Genomic DNA, 13,467 nt, shown 5'->3' with positions numbered 1-13,467 from the left:
TTGTTCGTCCATTCCTGCTGTTTAAACACGGATTCATTTGTGTGATTTTGCATTTATTTCAACTCAGCACACCGAAACTTTCAACTTTCAACAGTTTTAAAATTAAAACAGCACAAAGTGTGTGTCCGCAATCAGCGTATAAGCATACTCCGTAATGGTTCGTTGTAAGCAAAGAATTTGTGACTCTACTGTACGATGTGATGTGATACCTAAATTTATGATGTGGAATGTCCCTCTAACGTATTTGAGTCACTTGCTGATGAGGTGATGAGTAGACTGCATTTTTCTGTAAAACTGACGTGCGGTAGTAGTGGCGTTAAAAAGTGCTGCCACTGCAGTGTAGCGGCCTGGTGGGCCTGACTGTGTATCTGGCCAGTTTGGTTTTGAAAATCGCCTTCATGTGGTGAAACTAAAAATACAGCATCTGTTTTGATAATTTCTTTTCAATTTTTAAAAGGCCTCACACCAGTTAGGTCTACAGGTCCACTTGCAATAAAATTTGCAGAAATTAGTCGAGAATCAATTTACTGACGATTATTGTGCATGGTAATTATTGAACAGTATGCATTGCTTTACACGTACATCATTTGGTCAGCTGAACAACCCAGGAATTTTGGTTACTTTATTTAAACCCAACTTATGTGACTTCCTCGTATGCTCTTTGAATACCTTTTATGTACATGTAGAGAAAGTAAACAATACGTTCCAAGTGATCATATCGTGTTACAACCCATGACAATACTTCAAACTATTTTTCAACATTATCTTCGTGAGTGTTTAGTTAACATCCATTCCTTGTTTCCGAAGCCAACAATCTTTCAATCACTGAAACATACTTTTGACCATATACACATGACCAGATATAAACTGAATATGCTCACGTGTTTCAGTATATATTGCAGTTGTTTGCAACGTTAAACTTGTGCCGCATGTTTAGAACTTCATCGAAGGTGTTATGATCAACATCATGGACAATATATACCACAAATTAATTCCAAAGGTCATTAAATATACAAATTTGTAATTAGCTGAATTAAAAATCGCTAAATTTCATTGACTGCTGTCAGTTGGATTTTCTGCAGGACAAAAAAAATTATGTACAATTCAAATCAAGTAAAAAAACCTTCAGCATCTTTCAAAAAACAATGTTAATATATCTCAGAATGGCCAGATGTCTGTCACCTTCATATATGTAGCAGGTATATGGGACAATATGCAAATGAGGAGATAATTGACATGGCATTCACAGTATCATCAAAATGAAGTGAGATTTTTGATCAAAATAATTGTTTTAAAAAGTACCCTGGTCTTTCAATAGGGAGCAATGAAACAACATGTACTCAAAAAATGGTCCGAGATTGTTATCAGTGAAAAGTTTCATGAAATTTTGTGCAGTATTTCTTGATATGAGTCCACACTGTCATGACTGTCTCCATAGGAAACCATCGTATGAAAAAAGAAGATATTTCATAGCTTCATTAATATGCAAGCCACACTTACTAAAAATGTAATCAGTGTTTGCCATAGGCATATCGAACCTGTCTACCGAATCTGACTTGAATCAGCATGAAGCAAGTCCACACTTTCTAAGAAGTCAATTAAACAACAAACGGGAAATACCCGGCATACAAACCCTGCCAAGCAGGTCATCGCCCATGTGACAATTGTCCTGACGTCACACTATATACAATAACCTCATCGCTCAGGCAAAAAATAATCGATCACTGTCCTGTGGTGGCAAGTATTAGGGAGTGGTCATTATTTGGGAGTCCAAGGTAGACCGTTCTTTTAAACATTGGCACACCTTTAGGCAAAGTGGTGACTTTAAATCCTTCTCGTGGCTAAGTTCTTATCATCAGGTACAAACAAAATCGCAACAAAATGTGAGCTATAATAAAGAATAACAGATAAGCATATGACATAATAAGCAAAAACAAAGTTTGGCATACCAAATCCAAAATTTTATTTATAGCAATGAATTTTAAGGATGTCACTATTCACAGAAGGAAGACTGTCGACTGTGACGTTATATTCACAAAGATTGGTAGATTCGGATTCATCCTCAATTATCGATAGGAACATTATTCTGTACCATATTAACATTAGTGCATGGGACCTAGGATTGTTAGAAGTTTTTAAGGCACGGTTAAATATCATTAAATGTTAGTTGCGTCCTATTATTAAATTGGCCCATCGAAAATTCTTGATATAAATTCAGTTGAGGGTAGTTTGCCGCTTTCCACGCCTATTAAGTGGATGTATTCACGTTTTTAGTATTAGGGGATGTACTTTGATTTGAGTGCATACATTGAAACTTTGTATACAGTATATTTAAGATTACACACCATCGTAAAGACGAGAACTGTACCTTGCAAGTATAAAATGCAAAAAAAAATCTGAAAAGAAACTCACATGGTTTCAGTGGTTTGAGTTCGAATTTAGTCAGCAGCGCACTCCAACAAGGTCAACGACATCGCTCCGTGTATCGGAACATGGGATAGGGTACGGCGAGGTGGTCCAGAGTCTATGGGTAGGGGCTGGCATCTCCGGAAAAGTGCAACCAAAAGTTATAACGCAATCTTTACAGACTTATTTTCATCATATTTATGACTCTGCCTGTGACTGTGCAGATTTTAAAGAGCCGGACATTGTAATAGTGCACTGCTTCAGAGTCACTCTCTTGTCACCCGTCGCCTTGAAAAGCGTATACCTTTTAAGTCATTTAGTTATTTAATCTCCAATCATCCATGGATATATACCGTTATGGATATTCAACAATAGCAATAGTGTTTCAACCTACAACGAGTTCGCTCTTCGTATTTCGATGGCCGAAACGCGAAAATATGGTGATTCTGTGTAATGGCATAGCCGTCGACTGGCGGCTTACTCAATTTCTGATGTGTGCCCTCACACAGGGTTTATTCGAGAGATTCGATATGTGCGTAATATTTTCTTGTCATAATGTTGTCGACACAGTAACAGAAAACATCGTATATTATATTATAACTGAATAAATTTCAACTCCCTAAATAACGCCCACATTAGTCAAAATCATTGAAAATATTGGACTTTCCCGAAGGCAAGTAACAAAAATTCCCCTGTGCTAAAAATATACCATTGAAAAGAGTTCTTCACGACGGTATACCATGCTATACATACAAACGCATCTCCGTCGGCTGTTTACACACTTGCCTGCGTCCTAATCTCTGACAGAGAACTGGGAACAAGCATTCATCGAGGGATCTAAGCTCAGGAGAAAAGACCTTTCGTAATTTTAAATCATTCCATGCTCCATTTTTATAAGCGCATCCAATTTACTGTGTATTTTGTTTTTCAAGCATATCACAATTGTTTCTATGTGTATACAGAGGTATATCTATGTGAAGAGCGTGTGTGGACAATATTCCCACCAACGATCGATTATTAAAACGAAATTACCAACGTCAGCAATCATAGGATTGTTATGGTACTTTTGCCTGTGAACTTGATAAATTGCCATTTACAGTTGTCATTTCTGTTTGTTGGCTTCGTCAGTCGTCCGTTATTGCGAGTGAGTGGATCAGATTGGTAAAATAACATCGATAGTTGATATGAATTGTCATCGTACATGTGCTCGTTTTAAAATAGGATTCTTATGCACTGAACGATGATGAACTTGATTTTGCCTTTGGCTGTGCAAGAACTCTTAGTTGTCAATTGACAGCCCTAGTGCTGTCACTACCTCTAGGGTAGGGAGATGAAGAACATTTCGAGCCAGTTGAGAGATCACGGACACGTCATGATATTAAAAATTGCTAAATTAAATTTAAAACAAACAAGTGTTGTTTTCTTGAGCACTTTCGATTTAATCAATGGTCGACGTCATCCGCAGACAATTCAGACGCTGCCTTGTATACCGTTCAATAGAGGTTTACAGGCTTTAGTTCCATTTTAGAAGTGATCTAAGACCACATTACAATGGGGACAAAAGGTTTATGGCAAAATGAGGGTCGATGAAAGCCACTGTCCTCAAAATAAACTCTCAGTGGAGAAGTGCACATTAAGGTAGAACGCGCCTCGGGACAGATAATCGGACTCTCTAACGTTTATAATTCTTCTTTGATATACCACTTGTTGGGGTTTATCTTAAAGCTTTGGGTGTAAGTTTATCACCGTCTCAGTTTTTCGGAAATCGAAAATTTTATTTTCCTTCACAGAGCAACACAGGGACGGCAGCCAAGTTGAATTTTAAATATCGGTAAATTTTGAGTATTTGTTTCTCTAGTACCAGAATTAGCACGGAGACCTCCGATTTTTTTTTTTTTTTTTTTTTTTTTTGAAAGAGAACAGTTGAAGGATTCCTTTAGGAAATTTTTAGCAAATGTTTAAGTATTTCACGTTTGACATATCAATTGGTTCACGGAATGTTCGAATCATAATTTGTCATGTTGGGTTTTCACACACCCTAACTTTCGCTCATGGAGAGGTTCATCTAGAAGGCAATGAATTTTGTTTGTCATGCAAATGTTGTAATTAGTCAAGTTAAGAAAATTGTCACGGAAATGGCAACAACCCCGCTAACATATTTTATTTGACTGTCAATTTTTTGCAACACTGATAGGAAGCTTGTGTTGATGTTCAAAACTATGAACATTAAAGTACTATTGATGCCGAATATTGTCGCCATAAACATGAATGCATTAATTGTTATCTTCTTTGGAAATCTCAAACTACACGACTCAACTGTTCAATTTCTAAGTTCTGATGAAAATCTTATTTCTATGTTACTTCCTTCAAACTCAGTTCCCTTCTTGCGTTTTATAAGTCATTTGTTAGGTATTTCTCGCAGTAATTCCGCCTTTACGAAGGTACTTTCAATGTTACATACATCTGTGCATTGCATACTTTTTATTTCATGATCATGGCTCTTGGCCCCTCGTTATTGTCGTCAGTTTCCGTATAATTGTGGTAAAATATAAGATGGCCCTTCTTCCTCTTCTCACCATTCTTCCATCTCATAAATTCAGTTTCAAGATCCAAAGCCTGACGAGATGAAAGCAGTATTCGGCTTACTTATCTTATGCGCGCTGGCATGGTCAAGTCGATCCAGCGAACAAGTGCCCGTGACAGGTAAAGGCATGAGATAAGTTCAAACGTCGCCAGTCTCCTATATTACGCTGTTTAATATCACCTTCAACGCAAATTTATGAAGCCCTGCGCACAGAAATTGATGTTGACAACGATTAGGGGATTGTGCCGAATAATATATTTATAAAAACAAGTGGTGCTTCACGCTCCTTCTACACATTTGAACTGTTTAGAGAGTTGACTGTACGTTGACTCGTTCAGTAAGTTGAAGACTGACGATATTATTACAGACAGAAACACCGATTGATAATAAAATACTGTCATTGTACGCAGTAAGGAGTGGACCGTGTTCGTACTTAAGACTTATCTGGAAAGATCGTAGTATCTAAGTAGATGTTAGTTATATTAAGGACTAAAATACTTGGTGACTTACACCCTTTTATACCCAGTATGGCGATAGTATTTCATGAAACGTCTAAGTTTCTGTAACTTACTGTTCAACAGGCTTTGATCCATGTCTCTCCCAGCCCTGTGAAAATGGCGGAACGTGTCTGTTCGACAACAACACTTCGTACAGATGCGACTGCGCACCCGGCTTTGTAGGCGCAGAATGCCATGACGGTAAGAACATTCAAATCTCACGTCGTTTAGTTTCGTTACTTTATGAAATGGGGGTAGGTGTGGTACGCGCGTTACAAGTCAACTTGAAATGTCAAATTTTGATGACTCTGAAAATTTCTCCGTGAAGGGTGGAAATTTATACGATATCGAAGTTATGTCAAGAAATGTTTCTATATCGAGAAGTAGTGTCCTTCAGGACATAAATGTTTGCACTCAACCTTCAGTTCCACTTAAAAACCATCACGGGTTACACGGGACACGAAAACCATGCTTATATGGACGTGTCTATTATTGGAGGTTGAATGTGTACAAAAGGGGGTTATTAACATATGAATGATTTCAAGATTTCTAAAGAGCGTCGACTTCTACGCTATAGTTGTACTTATTCATCTTGTTGAAGCTCTACAGTCAATCTATTTATTCTAAACTAAATCTTATTATGTTATACATCATTTCTCACTTCATTTACGTCTGGGTTTAAATTTAAAGATTGCTTTATTTTTTTCACAGTGGACTGCCATTACGAACAGTTCACGAAAGAAGCGACGGATATAATGTCACCCTTCTATCCACAGCATTACCCTCTCTACAAAAAGTGCTCATACCGTCTTGAATCTGAGCCAGGTAAACTCATTGAGGTAGGTATTAAATGCTGTGATGTCATTCATGTAGCTGCGCTTGCGCAGGTGTACTTGTTCAAGCTTGAACACGCTGAAATACTGAATGCCTTTATTGTAGTAGTGTACGGACATCATATCTCTCTCGGGAATCAGAGCTTCCAAGTATTATACAATAGGTTTAATATCAAGAAACTCTGTAATATATTGCATTCGCAAATATGATCTAAGGACATGTAGTTGAAGTGACTGATATATATATATATATATATATATATATATATATATATATATATATATATATATATATATATATATATATATATATATATATATATATATATATATACACCGATGACAATATATATAAATAACTGATATGTGTATATATATATATATATATATAATATATAATATATATATATATATATATATATATATATATATATATATATATATCGAAGTATACAGATGTCCTCGGGGGAAATTACAGTGCTCAATGCAAAAAGCAGAGCGTTATAAATAAACAGATTACTTCAAGTACAAAGTAATGAAATCTATTACTTAAGTTTCATGCATCTTGCAATCCTCAGATAGAGTGAAAGGATTACTAGCTCGACACTCTTACATATATGATTGGGACGAACCATTCTATTTGTAGGTAGTGTTAAAATTCGATAAATAATATTTGTTTTGGTGGCGACATTTTGAAACCAACTCAGAGCGTTTGTTTAACAGTGTAGATTTGTCAGCATTGATAATGTGCAGCTTTTCTGATATACAAAGATTACATCGCTTGTTCATGTTAGAGTAGCTCAATGCTTTATCAATGATTGACCATGAATGTCAAAGTCTTATCCCTTATTTCTTAAGTTCCATACATATTTTGATAACTCGGTGTCGTTTTTGTATCTCTCGTTGCGGAACGACTTCATGTGATTAGTGTAGCGCGTCTTGAAGGTGTTATCAGTGAGGCCGATGTAAACCCTCTCTCCGTTGTCCTCCGCTGATACGTTGGCTTTGTACACCACGCGTTTGACTTGACAGTTACCCTTCAAGGGGCATGCCGACTTAACCCTACAATTGCAATCAGCTGGTTGGTCCTTGCGCTGTTCTCCGGAGATTACCCTCTTATTATGCTATTTGATTATACTTGCCATATTCCTCATACAGCTGTAACTCACTTTAATTGTGTTTCTGTTGAAGATCTTGTGAAGTTTAGACCCCTTTGGAAAATATTTATCGACAAGTTGGAGAAATTTCCTGCCGATGTTAGTTTCCACGTTCTTGCTGAAAGGGGGGGGGGTTGAACCACGTGATATGACGCTTCCTGTTATTGCTTCTCCTCGCTGATTGGTTGGTCTTGGTGAATTCAATTTGTTCGGTGTAGCCGCTTGCCTTTAGCGCTGTATTGTATCGCCCTTTATATTTATCAAAGATGCCCTTGTCACTAGATATTGTTGAGATGCGTTTGCTTATTGCGTCAGGTATGTGATTAATAATGGATGGCGGGTGATTATATATATATATATATATATATATATATATATATATATATATATATTATATATATATATATATATAAACTGGAGACACAATACACACTCGCATGCAAAATCACCTATCTACAATACGCGCAAAAAAAAAAAAGATCCGGTACCAGTTCATTCTAATTCACCAAATCACCAAATAGCCGACTTCAAAATAATTGGACTTGAAAAAACATGGAACAATAGGTCATATAGACTAACACGTGAAACATTCTGGATAAAAAAAACTAAACACCCGTTGGAATAATGGTATCAACCGAAGACAATAGACCATTTGGATCATGTGACATCACATGACAGGACAGCAGAGGAATGAAATGGACAGGGCCTACTGAAGCAGTCAAGCAAAGACTGGGCGAAAATAAACGTCTTAGCCAGGAACATCTTCCGATTTACTACTATAGACAAAAAACTGCCAAATATATATATATATATATATATATATATATATATATAATATATATATATATATTATATATATATATACAAAATGTATACAATGTGCCCTCCCGGTTATCACCATAATGGCTTTATGGCAACCTCTGAACTTGGGCACAGAGAGTACGGTTACACATTGTTGAGAATTGAAAAATATGGACTCACCAGAGTGCTCAAACGGCAACACGTACCATGAGCGAAGCATAGTGCCAACAGTGAACGCCCCTTATATTACGCAAGAGGCTGCCCAACAATCTCAGAGTGCTCTAACTGCTATTAAAACAGTGAGCGAAATACACAAAATGTATACAATGTGCCCTCCCGGTTATATATATATATATATATATATATATATATATATATATATATATATATATATATATATAAACATATATTCATTTTCCCTTTACTCGTAAAGGTGAAGTTTTCTAAGTTTGCATTGGAAAACTCGCATGAATGTAAGAAAGACTTTGTTGACATCTTCGACGGAGGTGATACCCTAAGTCCGATTATTAACAATTATTGTGGAAACCAGACACCGGAGACAATACTCACGAGCGGTCCCAGACTTTTCATTGAGTTTCGCTCTGACGGATCTGTCGTCGACGGTGGTTTCCACCTCACCGCAACACCAATCGATGACGATGGCACGCCCTCATCGACAAGAACAGACTATACAGGTGAGCGTCGGTCGGATGGTCTTGCTGTGGTTCATGACTTGTAGAGACTAAATGTGACCAACAAAAGAAGTGATCAACATAAAATAGATCGCTTGTCAGTTGACTGCTGCATGCTTTATCTAGGCTTGAGATGAATGAATGTCTGTCTGTCTGTCTGTCTGTCTGTCTGTCTGTCTGTTCTGTCTCTCTCCTCCTCTCTCCCTCTCTCCCTCTCCCTCCCTCTCTCTCTCTCTCTCTCTCTCTCTCTCTCTCTCTCTCTCTCTCTCTCTCTCTCTCTCTCTCTCTCTGTAAGTGAACCAATTCACGTTGCTAATGTCATGTATTACCTGTTTTCACATTCATGAAATTTCTTATACAAACAGCAAAAGAAGATGACGAGACACGAGCAAGGGGAGGTACACTGTATTCCCATTGGGGCTATCGTGACAGCGCCCCACTGCCGCGTGGAGTATACGAACTTACGATACGACAGGATAAAGTATACAGCGAAATATATCTGAATTTCAATACGGTTCATCTTACAAATGAAAAGATTGAAGGTAACTTTTAGCATGCTTTGCCATTGTAGAGTCTTATCGTGTACAAAACAATTCTAGCGCGGCGATAGCATTTCATAGTATTTCGTAAACTACACCGTCATAACGATGCTGCCCTCATGTTGCAGCGATGTAAGTACCAATGTACTGAAAACTTATTCAAAATAAAAGCGATCGTGTATTTCTGCCTTTAACCCCTTATTTCCTACACTGAACTCGTGAAAGCTTATTCATGCGCTACCTTAAGGATTTGGCGATGGGTTTTGAAACGCTCGTCTGTATGTGGTTGCCACTCAGATGCTGCTTGTAACATCGAAGAGTTCACAGCTCGAGACGGATCAGATATCAATGACGGTGAAGCTGAGGTTGTTGACAGCGTTGAAAAATGCTGCCACGTCTGCCAGGCTGATAAAAACTGCAAGTCTTACGGCTATGACACCAGACAAGGCAACTGTTGGTTGAAGGACACGATCCCGTCGCCATCTGATTCCAAGGACTTTCATTCAGGTACCGCAGCGTATAGGTAAATTACAGGATTTGACGACGAAGAAAAAAAACACTATCTGGGATAATGGACTTTTGAGTAACTACGAACTTTGTACCAATGTTTGAAATTTCACTGTTATTTATATTTGTTTTATAGACTAATCCAGTGATATATAGACGGCAAGAATATAATATAGTCTAGCTGTATAATTCATTGCTCATCGTGGCGCCAAATTCAAGTTACTCTGTCATTTGTTGTATTTTCATATCTTTATACCTTTATCAAATATTTTCTTTTAAAAAGACCTAAAAACAGAACAAACATACTAACACAGTAAACATTCAAACACAGGTATCGTGACTAACTGTGACAATATGCGTGAGAAAATCAAAATCAAAAGCAATGGCAAGCTAGTCGACGTACTTTGCCGAGGGAATTATGGGAAGGACTACCTCATGAGCGGAAGGGTGACACTGGAGATGCACGTCAGCGAGGCCAGCGAGACGAAAAAGGGCTTTGAAGCGATTTACACGCTGCTCCACAAGTCAGGTATATATGTCTAATCACGCCGTCGGATATTGTAATGCAGATTTGAAGGCACAATGGAGAGATTTATATGTAAAATTATATATTACCATGCCCTGTCCATCGCGTTTTAATTGGTCGACCAGAACCACGTGACTACCCACAAATACACATTAATGGTTTGTTGTCATGCCCGTAACGTAAACATATTAACTTTACAGCTAAAACGAAAATCGTGACTTGTACAAAGATCATTATCAATCACAAAATGAAATAGAGCACTTTTGGGCCAAGTTTAGATACTTTTTTCAAAACAATCTCCGGATTTGCTAAATTTTTGCAGGGCGCGCACTACTCACTGACAAGTCTTGGGCTGTGTTGTCGTTCGCACGGAAATTTTCGTAATTTTTGACGGTTTTAGGGGGGTCGTTGACCTTTAACTTTATTTAAGGACGCGGGCGAGAGGAAAGCCAAAACTAACGGGCTTGCCGAGCCTGTTATTTCTATAATAACAAGTTTAGAAAATATTTAAATGCCGTAATGATAAACTAATGAGAAAATAGGTCAAGTAAACCATTATTTCCCTATCAGATAAAGATGGTAAGTGCCAAAACAAGGATGATTTCAGATGCGCAAATGGTCATTGCATTCCGGGATATCTTCGAGATAAACAAACGGATCACTGTGGGAACGCCTCCAACGTCATAACTGCTTCGAAAGGTGAGTTATATGCCAGTGCTGTTTTTAACTATTCACTTCCTTGTCAACATGAAAGTATTGGACTGCTTCATTTAAGAGCATGTGTTTACTTCTTTCTGATATAATATACCTAATATTGAGAATTGGTATTTCTCTTGGTAGTTATTCTTAGGACTGACACAAGGGCACGAAATAAAAGCACAAGCTATGTTTGACATGCTATAATAAAAGTGTCCCCTATTTTACGTATTCACTTGCATCAGAGCGCATCGGTATTAGCACTGCAGTGCAATTACCGAATTCCTTACGCCAAAACCATATGTAAATGAACATTGATAACCGAGACAAATTATTTATAAACGACTGGTATCTTGTACACAAACCGAAGGCTATACTACTGCGGGAGGAAATGCGATTTTAGCGGACGTGAAGTACTATACCAACGACAAAGTTTATTTATAGATACCAAAAAGACTGCTATATGTAAAATTAACAGAACTACTAACAAGTGAGAGTGGCACATAGGCTTGGGGCGCATAACACTGTCCCCGCTCGAGCGTCCAGACAGTACGGCGATGGCCGCAGAATACATCGCAAACATTCGTAAAGATAATCCTTCTACTGCCAGCTCGCAGTCTCGCGCCATTGGGTTCTTTTTACAACTCTCTCTCTCTCTCTCTCTCTCTCTCTCTCTCTCTCTCTCTCTCTCTCTCTCAGGATTAACTCTGTTGATCGTAATTCCATTGCTGATGTCAATCGTCTCAGCATTGTGAGTGATGCAAGAATACAAACCGAGAAGCTGAATAGATAGCTGTTTTAGTATTATGTACTTTGTAGTGGACGGTGAAGGACGCCTCCAACGCTGTATGAAACTAGTGTCTGTCATTTACATTTTCAGTGATCTATACCACATTTACCTACATAGCCAATCAAGGTTGGGATAAACTTTGTATCACAAAACTATTATACTCATTGCCACTGTGAAAGTAAGAAACGTATACGTATGAAAGTCAGGGTAGATAGATAGAGTATCTTTTTTATTTTCCCCTGAAAGTTTCTTATCTTTACATATTTATTTTAATATTTTAAATGCCTAGCATGTATTTGTCACGCCTCACTATATGTAATCCGCACGTCCATATTGTATGGTGGGGACTTGAAACACAATATTGTCAATAAGCTGATCTTACTGAACCTGGTTTATGTATATAAGAGTACTTCACATATGTTTCGCGCGACAATGGACAAAAGAAAATATAATCCGTCCTTATCACTGATTACAATGCCAGCCTTTAGGGAAAGGCATCGAGGCAATCGTTGTGTACTTACATTTTTCCGGCGATATCACTGCACTTCTATTCTGATAGATGAATACTCCATTCAACTCAGCAGCCGCATGTTCTTGCCAGGAACGCGGTGCTTGGTTCGGCTTTTGTTCTGATATGGGTCAATTTAGGGTCACGGTCTGACGTGTGTTACCACAAGTTGAACCCGCAGCAGACATATAGCCGCTGTACCATCCTCAAATATGCGTCTTAGTCACTGCTATTCGTTATGTTCCTATCCTAATAATATGGTACAATTCAGTCAGCAAGCAGCTTTGAAGCAGAAGGCATGCGTGAAGGTATTCAACATTGCAAAACTTATCTCGACATTTTGTAGTGAAATTTACCGACGTTCAACAGAAGATTTTATGGTTTAGTCATGTGATTTGTGATGGCCAATAGAGTACTGGAAAACGAGCTTTTCATATGTAAATGTAATTCTTGCAATTCAATATGCAATTCAATAAACAAGACTACCTTTTTAATCACACTGTATGTACATTAGTTCTTGAATGGTTGTTGTGTTGGTCATGTTCTGACTTGGCATACAGCCCGACATATTATTAATAGAACACAGATCACTGACGGTACTCTTACTTCGACCGAGCTACGTGTCAGCAACATATAACATATGTCAAAAGTGTAATCTTTCGCATTGTCCTCGGAGGTAGTCTGCATGGAAAGGGTATACGTAGCCATAACAATATTCAAATTTATCGAGATGGCAACGCACATGTGCGCATGACCATGTACGAAGAAGAGCTGAGCAGTATAAGAAGACAGCGCCCCTTTGGGGAAATTCGCAAAACCAGTGAATTGCTTTAAGGTCAAAGTCATGTTCTGTGCACTCAATAACTGACAACTGACGCTTTATACTTACCAAATGTTGCCTACAGGTAAACCACTGACCAACACTATTAGG

The 13,467-nt window shown here is 37.9% G+C and overlaps 1 protein-coding gene across 1 annotated transcript; it reads left to right on the top strand.

Annotated features, from left to right (window-relative positions):
* Window positions 1–4,916: 4,916 nt before the first annotated feature.
* Window positions 4,917–12,957, top strand: LOC139130103 (zinc metalloproteinase nas-39-like). The gene is made up of 9 exons (XM_070695823.1): window positions 4,917–5,109; window positions 5,572–5,688; window positions 6,199–6,326; window positions 8,712–8,973; window positions 9,336–9,512; window positions 9,807–10,016; window positions 10,348–10,545; window positions 11,113–11,241; window positions 11,938–12,957. The coding sequence occupies exons 1-9, from the start codon at window positions 5,031–5,033 to the stop codon at window positions 11,991–11,993; spliced, it is 1,356 nt and encodes a 451-aa protein (XP_070551924.1). The 5' UTR covers window positions 4,917–5,030; the 3' UTR covers window positions 11,994–12,957.
* Window positions 12,958–13,467: the final 510 nt, after the last annotated feature.

This window comes from Ptychodera flava, chromosome 3 (genome assembly GCF_041260155.1).
Source record: "Ptychodera flava strain L36383 chromosome 3, AS_Pfla_20210202, whole genome shotgun sequence".
Taxonomy (NCBI): Eukaryota; Metazoa; Hemichordata; class Enteropneusta; family Ptychoderidae; genus Ptychodera; species Ptychodera flava.
Note: the sequence above shows the minus strand (reverse complement) of the source record. Positions and strands in the feature narration are given on the sequence as shown.

Excerpts from the sequence above, each read along its gene's own strand:
- LOC139130103 (XM_070695823.1), top strand. The coding sequence starts at position 5,031 with ATGAAAGCAGTATTCGGCTTACTTATCTTATGCGCGCTGGCATGGTCA. Across the intron at positions 5,689-6,198 it reads AGGCGCAGAATGCCATGACG|TGGACTGCCATTACGAACAG; the intron begins GTAAGAACATTC and ends TTTTTTTCACAG. Across the intron at positions 9,513-9,806 it reads TACAAATGAAAAGATTGAAG|ATGCTGCTTGTAACATCGAA; the intron begins GTAACTTTTAGC and ends GTTGCCACTCAG.